This window comes from Syngnathus typhle, linkage group LG4 (genome assembly GCF_033458585.1).
Source record: "Syngnathus typhle isolate RoL2023-S1 ecotype Sweden linkage group LG4, RoL_Styp_1.0, whole genome shotgun sequence".
In the NCBI taxonomy this organism is placed as follows: domain Eukaryota; kingdom Metazoa; phylum Chordata; class Actinopteri; order Syngnathiformes; family Syngnathidae; genus Syngnathus; species Syngnathus typhle.
In genome coordinates this window covers 6,524,991-6,537,445 of record NC_083741.1, presented here as the reverse complement: position 1 = coordinate 6,537,445, position 12,455 = coordinate 6,524,991, and the positions used below count along the sequence as shown (strand labels likewise).

The 12,455-nt window shown below is 39.5% G+C and overlaps 1 protein-coding gene across 12 annotated transcripts in view; it reads right to left on the bottom strand.

Moving 5' to 3' along the window:
• LOC133153217 (liprin-alpha-1-like) overlaps nt 1-12,455 on the bottom strand; it is a 61,790-nt gene that overhangs the window by 30,727 nt on the left and 18,608 nt on the right. For all 12 annotated transcript variants that reach the window (XM_061277348.1, XM_061277349.1, XM_061277350.1 and 9 more), the window contains 4 exons: nt 10,552-10,653; nt 7,432-7,665; nt 4,770-4,916; nt 3,953-4,087 (listed from right to left, as the gene is read on the bottom strand). In XM_061277348.1, coding sequence (XP_061133332.1) covers nt 3,953-4,087; nt 4,770-4,916; nt 7,432-7,665; nt 10,552-10,653 — 618 coding nt within the window. The remainder of the gene's footprint in view (nt 1-3,952; nt 4,088-4,769; nt 4,917-7,431; nt 7,666-10,551; nt 10,654-12,455) is intronic.

Below are 12,455 nucleotides of genomic sequence, written 5' to 3'. Positions count from 1 at the left end.
AAATAATATACATTGGCGCTATCAAAGCATCTGTAGTGACGTTTCAATTGCTTTCAAATCTCGCTTTCATATGTGGCAGGCCCTTTCGGTTTCTTTTGCCATGTCATTGGGAAGCATCTTTGGTCTATAAGCAATCCAACTGGCACTTCCTGTTTGTGTTAGCAGTGGTGTGTGTTTGAGAAAAAGCGTGGCGGTACCAGCCGCAGTGCACTCAAGTACATAGAACAGCACTACAGACAAGAAGGGTAAATTAGGGCTTGAACTTCAGCTACATAAGAACATTTTAAATCTAGTCTGATACGTCACCTAACCAAGCACTTTTTCGAAAATTCAATGCCTTTTTGTTAGTCCTTTAGTTTTTGGTAACTATAGTAATACTGTTTGTACAGTGCCATAAAAAAGTATTTGCCTTCATTGCAAATTATATACATAGGTATATATATTTGCATAATTTAGCCACTTTCATGTTTAGTATCAAACAAATGAGGCGTTAAGACAAATATATCCTCAAGTAAACAATGAGAAAAACAAAATAAAAACTTTTGACAAAATAAAAGTAAAAGTTACAAAAACAAGATTTAGTTAGTAAATGCACTGTATGTATTAAAGGGGAAAACATTCAAAGCTAACTGGTATTTTGTTACTACCGTAATTTTCGGACTATAAGTCGTGTTTTTTTTCATAGTTTGGGTGTGGGGGGGCGACTTATATGTTTTTTTTCACAAATCTTTACTTGATCATTAACAAATCACTTACAAGTATAGTTGACCACTTCACATGTTATTTGTAGTATGGTTGATCACTTCACATGCTTTGATATCGTTATCTTGAACATATTCAAAACATGAAAAATAGAGAGAAAAAATCAAATAAAGTAATTAACACTTTAAAGCGCCATATCCTCTGGACATTTTGAAATTTGATCGATGGATTAAATGGTTTGGAGTGACACAAATGGTTCGATAATATTGTTGTTTATGTGATCGTTATTTAAAATATATAGTTTATAGATTGTTGTATGGGCCTGTGGAATAATTTGAACTGCGGCGCGGCACACGGCATTGTTGACAAAGGATGATCGATAAAAGACGAGAAATTTGATCGATAGATTTAATGATTTGGAGTGACACAAATGGTTTGATAATATTGTTGTTTATGTGATAGTTATTTAAAATAGTTTATATATCGTTGTATGGGCCTGTGGAATAATTTGAACTGCGGCGCGGCACACGGCATTGTTGACAAAGGACGATCGATGGATTTAATGAATTGGAGTGACACAGATGGTTTTATAAACGTGTTATTTATGTAATAGTTTTTTTTAAAATAACTGAATGTTACGTCAGGCCCGTTCTCAGCTCCTCGTTTGTGTTTGTCACGTTAGCATACCGTATCGTTTAGCCTGTTGTTGCTCGTTCATGTCTGTTCTTGGTGTTGGATTTTGTCGAATAAATTGCCCCCGAAATGCGATTTATACCCCGGAGCGACTTATATATGTTTTTTTCCACATTTTTGGGCATTTTATGGCTGGTGCGATTTATACTCCGGAGCGATTTATAGTCCGAAAACTACTGTAAGTGCTTAACTCCTAATCCGAATATCAGCAGCAACAACTGAAATGAAGCATGGCAATGACTCTTTCATATCTCTGTGGAGGTATGTTGGCCCACACTTTCATAAACAATTGCTTTAATTCAACAACACTGGCGGGTTTCTGGTCATGAATGTCTTTTTGAGGTCATGCTAAAGCATTCCAGTCAGACTCAAGCCTGGACTTTGACTAGGACACTCTACAACCTTTTTTTTTTTTCTGTAAACCATTCAGAAGTGACTAGCTGACACATTTTGGATCATTGTCGTGGTGAAGAACCCAAGTGCACTTCTGCTTGATGTTGGAACTTGAAGGCTGAACATTCTGCCTGAGGACTTTATGGTAAACAGAAAAATCTCTGGTCCCGATCACACCAAGTCGTCCAGGTCCTTAAGTACCATTACCATGTTACATTGGTACAATGGTATGATGTTCTTTTTCTAAAATGCTGTGTTACATTTAAATAAGACAAAAAGCTCGACTTTCTTTTTCCCGGTGCATAGCATTTCCTTTCAAACGTTTTTCAGTCATAGTTGTTTTTTTTTTTTTAATTGTTGTTCCAAAGTAAGACAAGCTCTATTTGGTCAGGAGTGGGTTTTGCCTTGGAACTCTGGCATGAATGTCTTTTCGGAGAAGTCTTTTCCTTATTGTTGAGTCATGAACACTGACCTCACTTAACTAAGGCGAGGGAGGACTGCAGTTGTTTAGACGTTGTCCTGGGTGCCTTGTACAATATTTGTAGGCTGGCTGGACACCACTGATTTGTCTTTTCTCTATTTGTGGATAAGAACCCTCACTGTGGTTCACTGTGAGTCCGAAAACTTTAGGAATGGCTTTGCGATGGTTTTTCAGACTGACAGAGGTCAATTACTTTGTTTCTCATCTGCTCTTGAATTTTTTGGGATTGCAGCATTTTGTCAAAGATTTTTGAGATCTTTTAGTTGACTTCATTTTGTCAGACACGTTCTACTTCAGTGATTTCTTGATTGAACAGGTCTGGAGGAAATCAGGGCTGGATGTGCAGCATGAAAATAAATTTAGCCCTAGTTAATATATAATTTGACAGGGGGAGAGGGATATTTTTTACACACAGCACCAGATAGCTTTGAATATAGTTTTTTGACGAAATAAATCACCATTTGAAATTGCATTTTATGTTCACTTGGATTATCATTGTCTGATTTTTCATTTGTTTGATGATCTTAAAACATAAAGTGTGAAACTATGCAAAAAAGTAAGGATTTGAGAAAGGCAAATACTTTTAACAGTACGGTATTTCTACACATTAGTTATTATTGTATGGCTATAGAAATTTGCCTGGTTAAATTCAGTAACAAAAAAAAAATTGTATAGTGCATGGATCCAGAAATAGATTTTTCCGTACTTAAAAAGGTGTTCTACCTTTTGAGTCTTAGAGCCCTTAAAGCCGCATGGAACACACTAAGGGTATAAGAAGGAAGTGATGAAGGAAAAGGCACGAAGACCACAGAAAAATGAAATGTTACAGCAAGAGTAAAATGTAGTAATTTTAAACACAATTTGATGAAATAGCTGCTAATTTAGCAGACTGATGACAATATTCTAGTCATTACTCTTTCTCTAAATTCAGGATACCTACTGTACATGACAAATAAAATATGAAGGCCAATATAAATTCATGTGGTAGATGCCGATTTTTGGGAGAAAAAAAAAAACATGAATCGCCTTATTAAGAAAATAATAAATAAAAGTAACGCATAAAATATCTCCCCCATAATTCAATTCCATGGGCAACAATTATACAAAAATTATACAACTTATGTTGCTCACCTGAACTTTATTTGCGAAAATTAAAATGGTTTTGTTTTGAATGACTAGTTAATAGAATGACCATATCAACAAAATTCACTGTATATATTCAAGGATACAAGTTCTGAGTTCTGATTTCAATTTATGTGTAAATAAATATTGAGACTGGAGTTACAACCGCCCGAACTGCTGAATGAATGTACATAAAGGTAGGAAAAAAATAAATAATTCTGCAAACATTAGCCATTTGGCCAATTACTTTGGCTGATATTTGAAGAGTCAAACAGTGGGACGAGTAATTGATTGGGCCCTAGAAAATATCATAACCATAAGAAAATAATGTAACAGTATTTATTGGAAACAAGTCTCCAATGTTTAGACCACAAAACAATGGTTGCTCATCCACATTCCACAGAAAGTTCCTACCTAAAGCTTCCTACCATTTTTTTTTGTCAAAAATTAAATGGGGCCTTTGAAAGTGTAGCAATAGACATGCACGACAAATAATTAAATACATGTAAAATTCAGCAAATAATGAGAGAAATTCTAAGCGACAGGGCCAGATGGCAGTACCTTTGTGAGGGCAGCTACCCGTTGTGCTAGCTCGGCTTCCACCTCTGGCAGAGTCTCTGCTTTGCGGATAGTCTGCTGCAGCTTCTGCTCTGCTAGTTCCAGTTTCTCTTGAAGCTGCCGGTTTCTGTCTTCAGTCTATGTAAGAAGGAAAAACATCACAGCGATAAAGTTGAGAAGCTTCGTCGGTAAATCCAAGCCAGTGGCTTTATATTCTAACCAAAAATAAACAACAAACAACGAACTTGACTGAAAACCAGTAATGTTGGTGTGCAAAGCTGACAATGACATTTTGAGTTCATTCTTAGTGTGACAGAAAACCCGAGTTTTCAAAAGAAAGGATGACGGTAAGGATTATTCCCAATCAAGGTTACTGACCAAATGTTTGTTTAGTTTCTGAGTGTTATTGATGCGCTTGAGTATCAGGTCTCTCTTGTGCGATCTTTAACTGACATCATGAATTATCAACTCTAATAACACGACTTTAAAGTTAACATTAAATCCAACCACCGACGGGATCCAACCTGACACCGACAAACGAAGAAGAAAAAACATGGAAACAAAACACAGTTCGAGGCTCGTCATTGGACAATAACTAACTACATCATGCATGTCAGACCACCAGCATAACGGCTCGCTGGGTTTGCTGGACCTTTGATGTCTAAAAAATGTGCAAGTCTTCAAGAGATACGATTGCCAAATACTTTTGTTTCATTTCAAAATGATGAAGATGTTAACAAAAAAAACACAGACTTTCTTGGCATTGAGAAAAGAGTTGTTAAAATGCTCCAGCCGGCACCAATATGGTTGGCTCACTTACTTGTCTAAACAGGGACTCCTTGTTAGCGACTTCATTCTCCAGCTTGTCATTGAGGTCGTGGACGGACGTAGCCTCCCGCTGAGCTGCCAGGTAGCGCTTCTCTAGAGTGGTGATCCTCTCTTCCATATCCTCCTTCTGAGCCATAGACTATACACAACACGCACAATTACATGCATTATTGCCAGCATTTTTAATGATACAACGAAAATATAACCCTGATCTCTGTCATTTTCAGTGGACTTGTGATGACAAACCTATGAAACAAGTCTAATTTGCAATGTTAACCCAGATAAAACTGCCCAGGACAAACTTTTGAATTGCAAAAAGGTATGGTAATAATAAAATATCTGCCAACTATGAACAGTATATTCTAAGGATGGAACAAGGTTTCGCCATGAAATTTCCCGTCCTAGCGCAGCACTTGATCTATTTTCTTTTGGCAGTCTTTTTTGGCTTACACGCTTTATGAGACTCGCACCAGGGTGAATATAGCAGATGTCTGAAAGGGAGCTCTCACCAATTTGGAACTTTCTCTGCGGAATCACGGAGTCGCTGTTGTGACTGACAACGGTTGCAATATCCGGTGATACAAAAGCGGCTGGTTTTGAACCACATATGCGGCACACACAATTTATCTTGCTGGTCAGGTTGGTCTTAAAGGTGTATGTATCACGTTTGCTGTACGTGTTAGGCGCGTACGTAGTTTATTATTTTTCACCTAAACTTAACAGCAACAATATTTTGACATTTTGACGTCGCAACACACAAACTACCGTATTCTCCAGACTATAGGTCGCTTCGGAGTACAGGTCGCACTAGCCATAAAATGCATAATAAAGAAGAAAGAAAAAACATACAAGTCACACCAGAGTACAAGTGGCATTTTTGGGGGAACTTTTTGACAAAATCCAACACCAAGAACAGACATGAATAGGCAATAACAGGCTAAATGATACGGTACGCCAACATTACATAAACGAGGAACTGAGAACGTACCTGACGTAACATTAACAGTTATTCAAATAACTATGACATAAATAACACGTTTATCAAACCATTACTCCAAATCATTAAATACATCGAAATCTCGAAATCTTCGTCCTTTGTGTCACTTATAAACAACGCTGCTGCTGACTCCGGAAGTGCATGTGGCGGTGACGTCGGACTCATCGTCAGTTGCAGTTCCAGTTATTCCACAGGCCTATATAACTATATACAAACTATATATCAAATAACTATAACATAAATAACAATTTTGTCGAACCATCTGTGTTACTCCAAATCATTAAAACCATCAAAATCTTTGTCCTCTGTGTCACTTAAAAAAAAAAACGCCGCGGCTCACTCCGGAAGTACATGCGGCGCTGACGTCAGACTTATCGCCAGTTGCGGTTCCAGTTATTCCACAGGGCCACATAACTATATAGAAAACTATATATCAAATAACTACAACATAAATAACAATTTTATTGAACCATCCGTGTCACTCCAAATCATTAAATCCATCAAAATTTTCATCCTCTGTGTCACTTACAAACAACACCGCTGCTGACTCCGGAAGTACATGCAGCGCTGAGGTCAGACTCATTGTGAGTTGCGGCTCCAATTATTCCACAGGCCTAGTGCGCCCTCATGCGGTTCAAAGTGAAAATAACATGTGGAGTGATCAACTACCGTAATTTTCGGACTAAAAGTCGCACCGGAGTATAAATCGCACCAGCCATAAAATGCCCAAAAAAGCGAAAAAAACCCATATATAAGTCACTCCGGAGTATAAGTCGCATTTTGGGGGGCAATTTATTCGACAAAATCCAACACCAAGAACAGACATGAACGAGCAACAACAGGCTAAACGATAGCTATGTTAACGTGACATACACACAAACTAAGAGCTGAGAACGGCCCTGACGTAAAATTCGGAGTTATTCAAAAAACTATTACATAAATAACACGTTAATAATAAAACCATCTGCGCCACTCCAATTCATTAAATCCATCAATCGTCCTTTGTCAACAATGCGTGCGCGCCGCTGACGGCTCTTGCACTTAAAAATATTCCACAGGCCCATATAACGATATATAAATTATATATCAAATAACTATTATATAAGCAATAATGTTATCAAACCATCTGTGCACTCTAAATCATTAAATCCATCGATCAAATTCCTCGTCTTTTATCAACTTCGCAGCGCGTGCGCCCTGACGTTTACCGCGGTTTCACTTTTTTTTTTGAAAATGTTTGGGAAAAAAAACATATAAGTCGCTCCTGAGTATAAGTCGCCCCCCCCACCCAAACTATGAAAAGAAACGCGACTTATAGTCCGACAATTACGGTATACTATAGTAAGTAAGTAATGTGTTAATGATCAAGTAATAATGTGTTAATAATTTCACATATGAGTCGCTCCTGATTATAAATCGCACCCCCGGCCAAACTATGAAAATAAAAATACAATTTATAGTCCGGAAAATACGGTAATTGTGGACATAATGGCTAGCTGTCTATGCTGTATATGAGGTGAGATTTTTGTAAAATTCCATTTTGTCTCTGTCTCGTGGACTCAAATCTCATGAGGTATCTCGTCTCGTGGGGTTTGTGTCTTGTCCCGTCCCCACTGAAAACTAAGGATTAAAACTGCCACTACAACATTGCACTTACTTCTCTGAGGTCTCTCTGTAATCGTGTATTCATGTCTTCAGATTTGATGAGGTCTTTTCTCGCAGTGTCCACATCTTCCTCCAGCTCACTGATTCGAGATGCCATCGCAGCCATGCGCTCCTTCATCTGGCCCAGATCAGCGGTTTGACGGTCCACAACACCCTGGAGTTCCCCAACCTTGCCGAAACCAGAACCAGACTCATCTTCCTGACTGAGTGATCCATCAGATGACCGCTGTGGTTATATAAATTAAACAATGTAATATTAGAAGTCTATTTTCCATCCGTCCCTCCATCCGTCCCTCCATCCGTCCCTCCATCCCTCCATCCATCCATCCATCCATCCATCCATCCATCCATCCATCCATCCATCCATCCTAAAGCGAATGAGTCGTGATTTGTTCACTCGTTCGATTGGACATGGCATATGGGATCTTGATTCAGAATTTTGAAGACTCTGGTGCATGTATGACATCACTGGAGTGCCTATTTTGTTTACATGGTAACCAATTAGAGGGCCTGTCATCTGTTGTGTGGGAAATGACAGCTGGGGTAAAAACCTGCTTCCTTCTAAGATATCATGATTTCTACGAGCGAGGAGGAAGATGAGCTGTTGCCGCTAGAGCCAGCCAAGGACAAAAGCTCCGGTTAGCTTTGCGCTAACCAGCATATAGAATGCCACAGATTAGTTTAAAATTGGACCAACACAATTAACAGTTCAGGAAATTAATTGATGGTTAGGACTGTCATGGCATCTGCCGTTGGCAAGTGTATATTCCAAGGGATCATTGACATCTTAAGTACCGTAATTTTCGGACTATAAGTCGCACCGCAGTATAAGCCATAAAATGCCCAAAAAAGTGAAAAAAAACATATATGTGTATATAAGTCGCTCCTGAGTATAAGTCGCCCCCCCCACCCAAACTATGAAAAAAAACTGCGATTTATAGTACGAAAATTACGGTAAGTTATTTTAACTTAAAAACAACCCGTATGATTCAGACAGGCGACCACTAGCCACCGGTATTTGGCATCAATACCAACATCATTTTCTGTGATGGTCTCATTGTTAAAGCCCCAATCATAAAATGACACATCACACATATCATAGCTGCACGTCTGCTGTTTCTAACAACTCGCATCAAAATCGCTAAAGAATTCAATGACTTATAATGAAAGGAGCAACTGGCTCTCAAGAAGCACTTGAGCTAACCAATCCAGCATTTGCTGCAAGGACCTTTATCACTACTATCATCACTGATTTACATTTATCACTAACTGTCACTATCCGGAGCATTAAATGTCCCAGATTTGACCATTCGCTACAATGCAATGTGAGATTCTAATTTAGGCAAGCCATTTGGAACAAAAAAAAACCACAACAATTTCAGTTAGAACAAAATGCCAGCAATGCGTATGTTTAATACATTTTTAAATAATAGAATATCTGTCTTTTAAAAACGTATGTCTGCTCTGCGATTGGCTGGCAACCAGTTCAGGGTGTCCTCCACTTATTCCCTGAAGTCAGCTGGGATAAGCCCCATCGCGCCTTTGATCGTTGTGAGGATGAGCGGTTCAGATAATGGATGGATGATAAAGCGCCAGTCTTATGAAATCACTGTGTTTTTTTTTCACTGGATTTTTTTTAACTTACTTTCCAGGAAATACGTGTTCACTGTTTAGACCAGGGGTCACCAAACTACGGCCCGCGGGCCGGATACGGCCCACGGGACCGTTTAATCCGGCCCGCCAACCCTGAACAAATTGTATTATTAAACTTTTTTTTTTTTTTTTGCTCATTTTGCCTGCAATGACTGCGTTTGCCCAGTAGATGGGGAAGCGCTCGCCTGCGCATTTACTACCGGAAGCCGTGTCAGAAAGCTCGGTGCACACTCACAAGTGCGTGTACGTACGGACATGGCGCACTCGCGCTCTATTTGTATCAGTCCCGAATTTAGAGCGTGGGCTGTGACGACAGCATTCTTGTAATTTGCGCGCTGAGCTTTCAGATGCAGTTTTGCGCTAAAGCCACCCGCAAAACTTCCCCTGGAATCCTTCCATTAAAATGAGTGGCCCGAAGAAAAGAAGTGAGTGCCGAATGTTAAAAAAGAGTGGCCAATTTGGCTCGACGTACGCGACGTGACGTTCAGCCACATGAACGTCAACATCTACCCGTCAAAGATCGAGGTAAACGGACCAACACCTCGGATCTCGCCTAAGAATTGCCACAACAAATTTTACTCCAGACTATGACGCACTAGCAAACTTTAACAAAAAAGACAGCGGTGTCGACAAGCCTACTGGAACCTACAAAAGGATTATAAGGAAGGAACACAAGAACTTTAAGAGACTGCTCATATGTGTCAGAGAGGTTCTGCTCTGACAACTGAGCTGAACTTTTATCTGTTAAGATTGTGCATGGCACAACAGAAAGTTAATGTTCCATGGTTTCCTTTCTATGAAGAACCCAGAGAGAGTTATTTAGTTATTATTTATTTCCTGTTTTTTCTGTGAAGAACTCAGAGAGGGTTATTTAGTTATTATTTATTTCATTAATACGTAGTGTTATTATTTGTTTCCTGACTTTTTTTCTGTATAGAACCTGGAAAGGGTTATTAAATAACCGTTATTTGGTTATGTGTGGCTTTCTGGAAAACAATAAATTTTTTAAGCTCCCCTACGATCGTCACACTTTTTCTGTTACAAACTGACACCGGCCCGCCATCAGAGAAGGGAAAGGTTATGTGGCCCTCACAGGAAAAAGTTTGGGGACCCCTGGTTTAGACTGTCAGAGCACATAGAACATATTGAAAAGAAAATGTTTGACATGACTTCTGCTTCATTGTATTTTTTACTCGCATGCATTCTTTTTACACTATGTTTTAAAAACATTACTGGTATAACTTTTAATTTAGTGAAAAATGAAGTATTAACTCCATCGTATAAATGAAGTATTTTTAAAACCCAATATTTGCGCTTCTACTTGAGTAACGAACATAAATACTATTGACACCTCTGGCTGTAATAATTGAGCTCGCAATGTTTTAATTAAATTAACCAAGCAGGTGGCAGACCGGCTTTCTCACAGGCTTGCCAACCAAAAGCTAATAAGTAACCTCACCTTCCCATTCGTGCTTGGTGTATTTTCAGAGTTGTGGTTGACCTCACTGGTTCCATCAGCCAATCCCCTTTTCTGGCAGCCCTGCTCCCTGAGGTAAACCAACTACAGAGATAGTTTGTTAACACAGAATTAAGTCATTGATTTACAAGCAGTACAACATGGGAACCTTTTTTTCTGTTTGTCATGTGTAATGCAAAAAAAACATACCGTTTTTTTCCGTGTATAGTGCGCCCCCATGTATAATACGCACCCTAAAAATGGCATGCTGATGCTGGAAAAAAGCCTGTACCCATGTATAATACGCACCCAATTTTTATGAATTTTTTTTTATGAATTTTTTTTTTTTTTTGTTTTTTAAGTCCCAATGATCGTCACACACGCAGGGAGGCAATGGGTCCCATTTTTATAGTCTTTGGTATGGTCTTAACTAGGCTGGATGTACCGTTTTTTTCCGTGTATAGTGCGCAAAATTTTACTAATTTATTGTCCTAAAATCCGGGGTGCCCATTATACATGGGTACAAAAAAAAAATTAAAAAAAAAAATTTTTTTTTTTAAATTTTTTTTTTTTTTTTTTTTAAGTCCCAATGATCGTCACACACGCAGGGAGGCAATGGGTCCCATTTTTATAGTCTTTGGTATGGTCTTAACTAGGCTGGATGTAATTTTTTTTGTTGGCGTTGATTTCTCCGACTGCCCGTAAACGCACCACCGCGCTTCGTGCGCGCACGGGACAGCAAACGAGCAGGTGATCGAGCAAGCGTCTGATACGAGAGCATTGCGGTCGCATGGAGCGTGTTTGAAGTGAACAGCAGAGATGAAAGGAACAAGGCAAAGTGTTGTGAAATAAAATGCACAGAACGGATGCGCAAGACACGTCAGCTATATAAAGAGCGAGAGTTGTTTTCTTCCTATTAGTTTCAATTCACAGTTTAATTAGCAGTTTCAATCAGCAAATAACAAAATGCGTATTACAGGTAATATTTTATTTCACAACACTTTGCCTTGTTCCTTTGGTCTCTGCTGTTCATCCTAAAACACAAAGGCGCTCTTTAAGCAATGCGACAGTGAGCGCCCGGCGCGCTGCGGTTGCGCGACCGCACCAAATTAAGCTCCCTGCGCAGTGCGCACTGAGGTCCACTTAAATTTTAGAAAGTACATCAGGACTTTAAAAATATCTTCTAAATTTCAGCGACGGCTCTGTCACACTAATGCGACCAGCGCGGTGCAGTTGGGCGGTCGGCGGCGCGCTACGGTTGAGCGTTCTCTCTCGCACTCTCTCTCTCTCTCGCTCTCGCACACACGCACACGCGCACACACGCAAACCGGATATCATACGGAGGCCGCCATTACAGATGCGCAGAACGGATGCGCAAGACACGTCAGCTATATAAAGAGCGAGAGTTCAGTTCTCTACCTAAATCCGTATTACAGGTAATATTTTATTTCACAACACTTTGCCTTGTTCCTTTCTTCTCTGCTGTTCACTTCAAACACGCTCCATGCGCACGGAGCGCCGTGGTGCGTTTACTGGCAGTCGGAGAAATCAACGCCAACAAAAAAAATTACATCCAGCCTAGTTAAGACCATACCAAAGACTATAAAAATGGGACCCATTGCCTCCCTGCGTGTGTGACGATCATTGGGACTTAAAAAAAAAAATAAAAAAAATTTAAATTTTTTTTTTTTAAAAATTCATAAAAATTGGGTGCGTATTATACATGGGTACAAGCTTTTTTCCAGCATCAGCATGCCATTTTTAGGGGTGCGTACTATACATGGGGGCGCACTATACACGGAAAAAAACAGTAATTTTTTTTGTTGGCGTTGATTTCTCCGACTGCCCATAAACGCACCACCGCGCTCCGTGCGCGCACGGGAAAGAGGCGTGCGGACGTGAAAAAG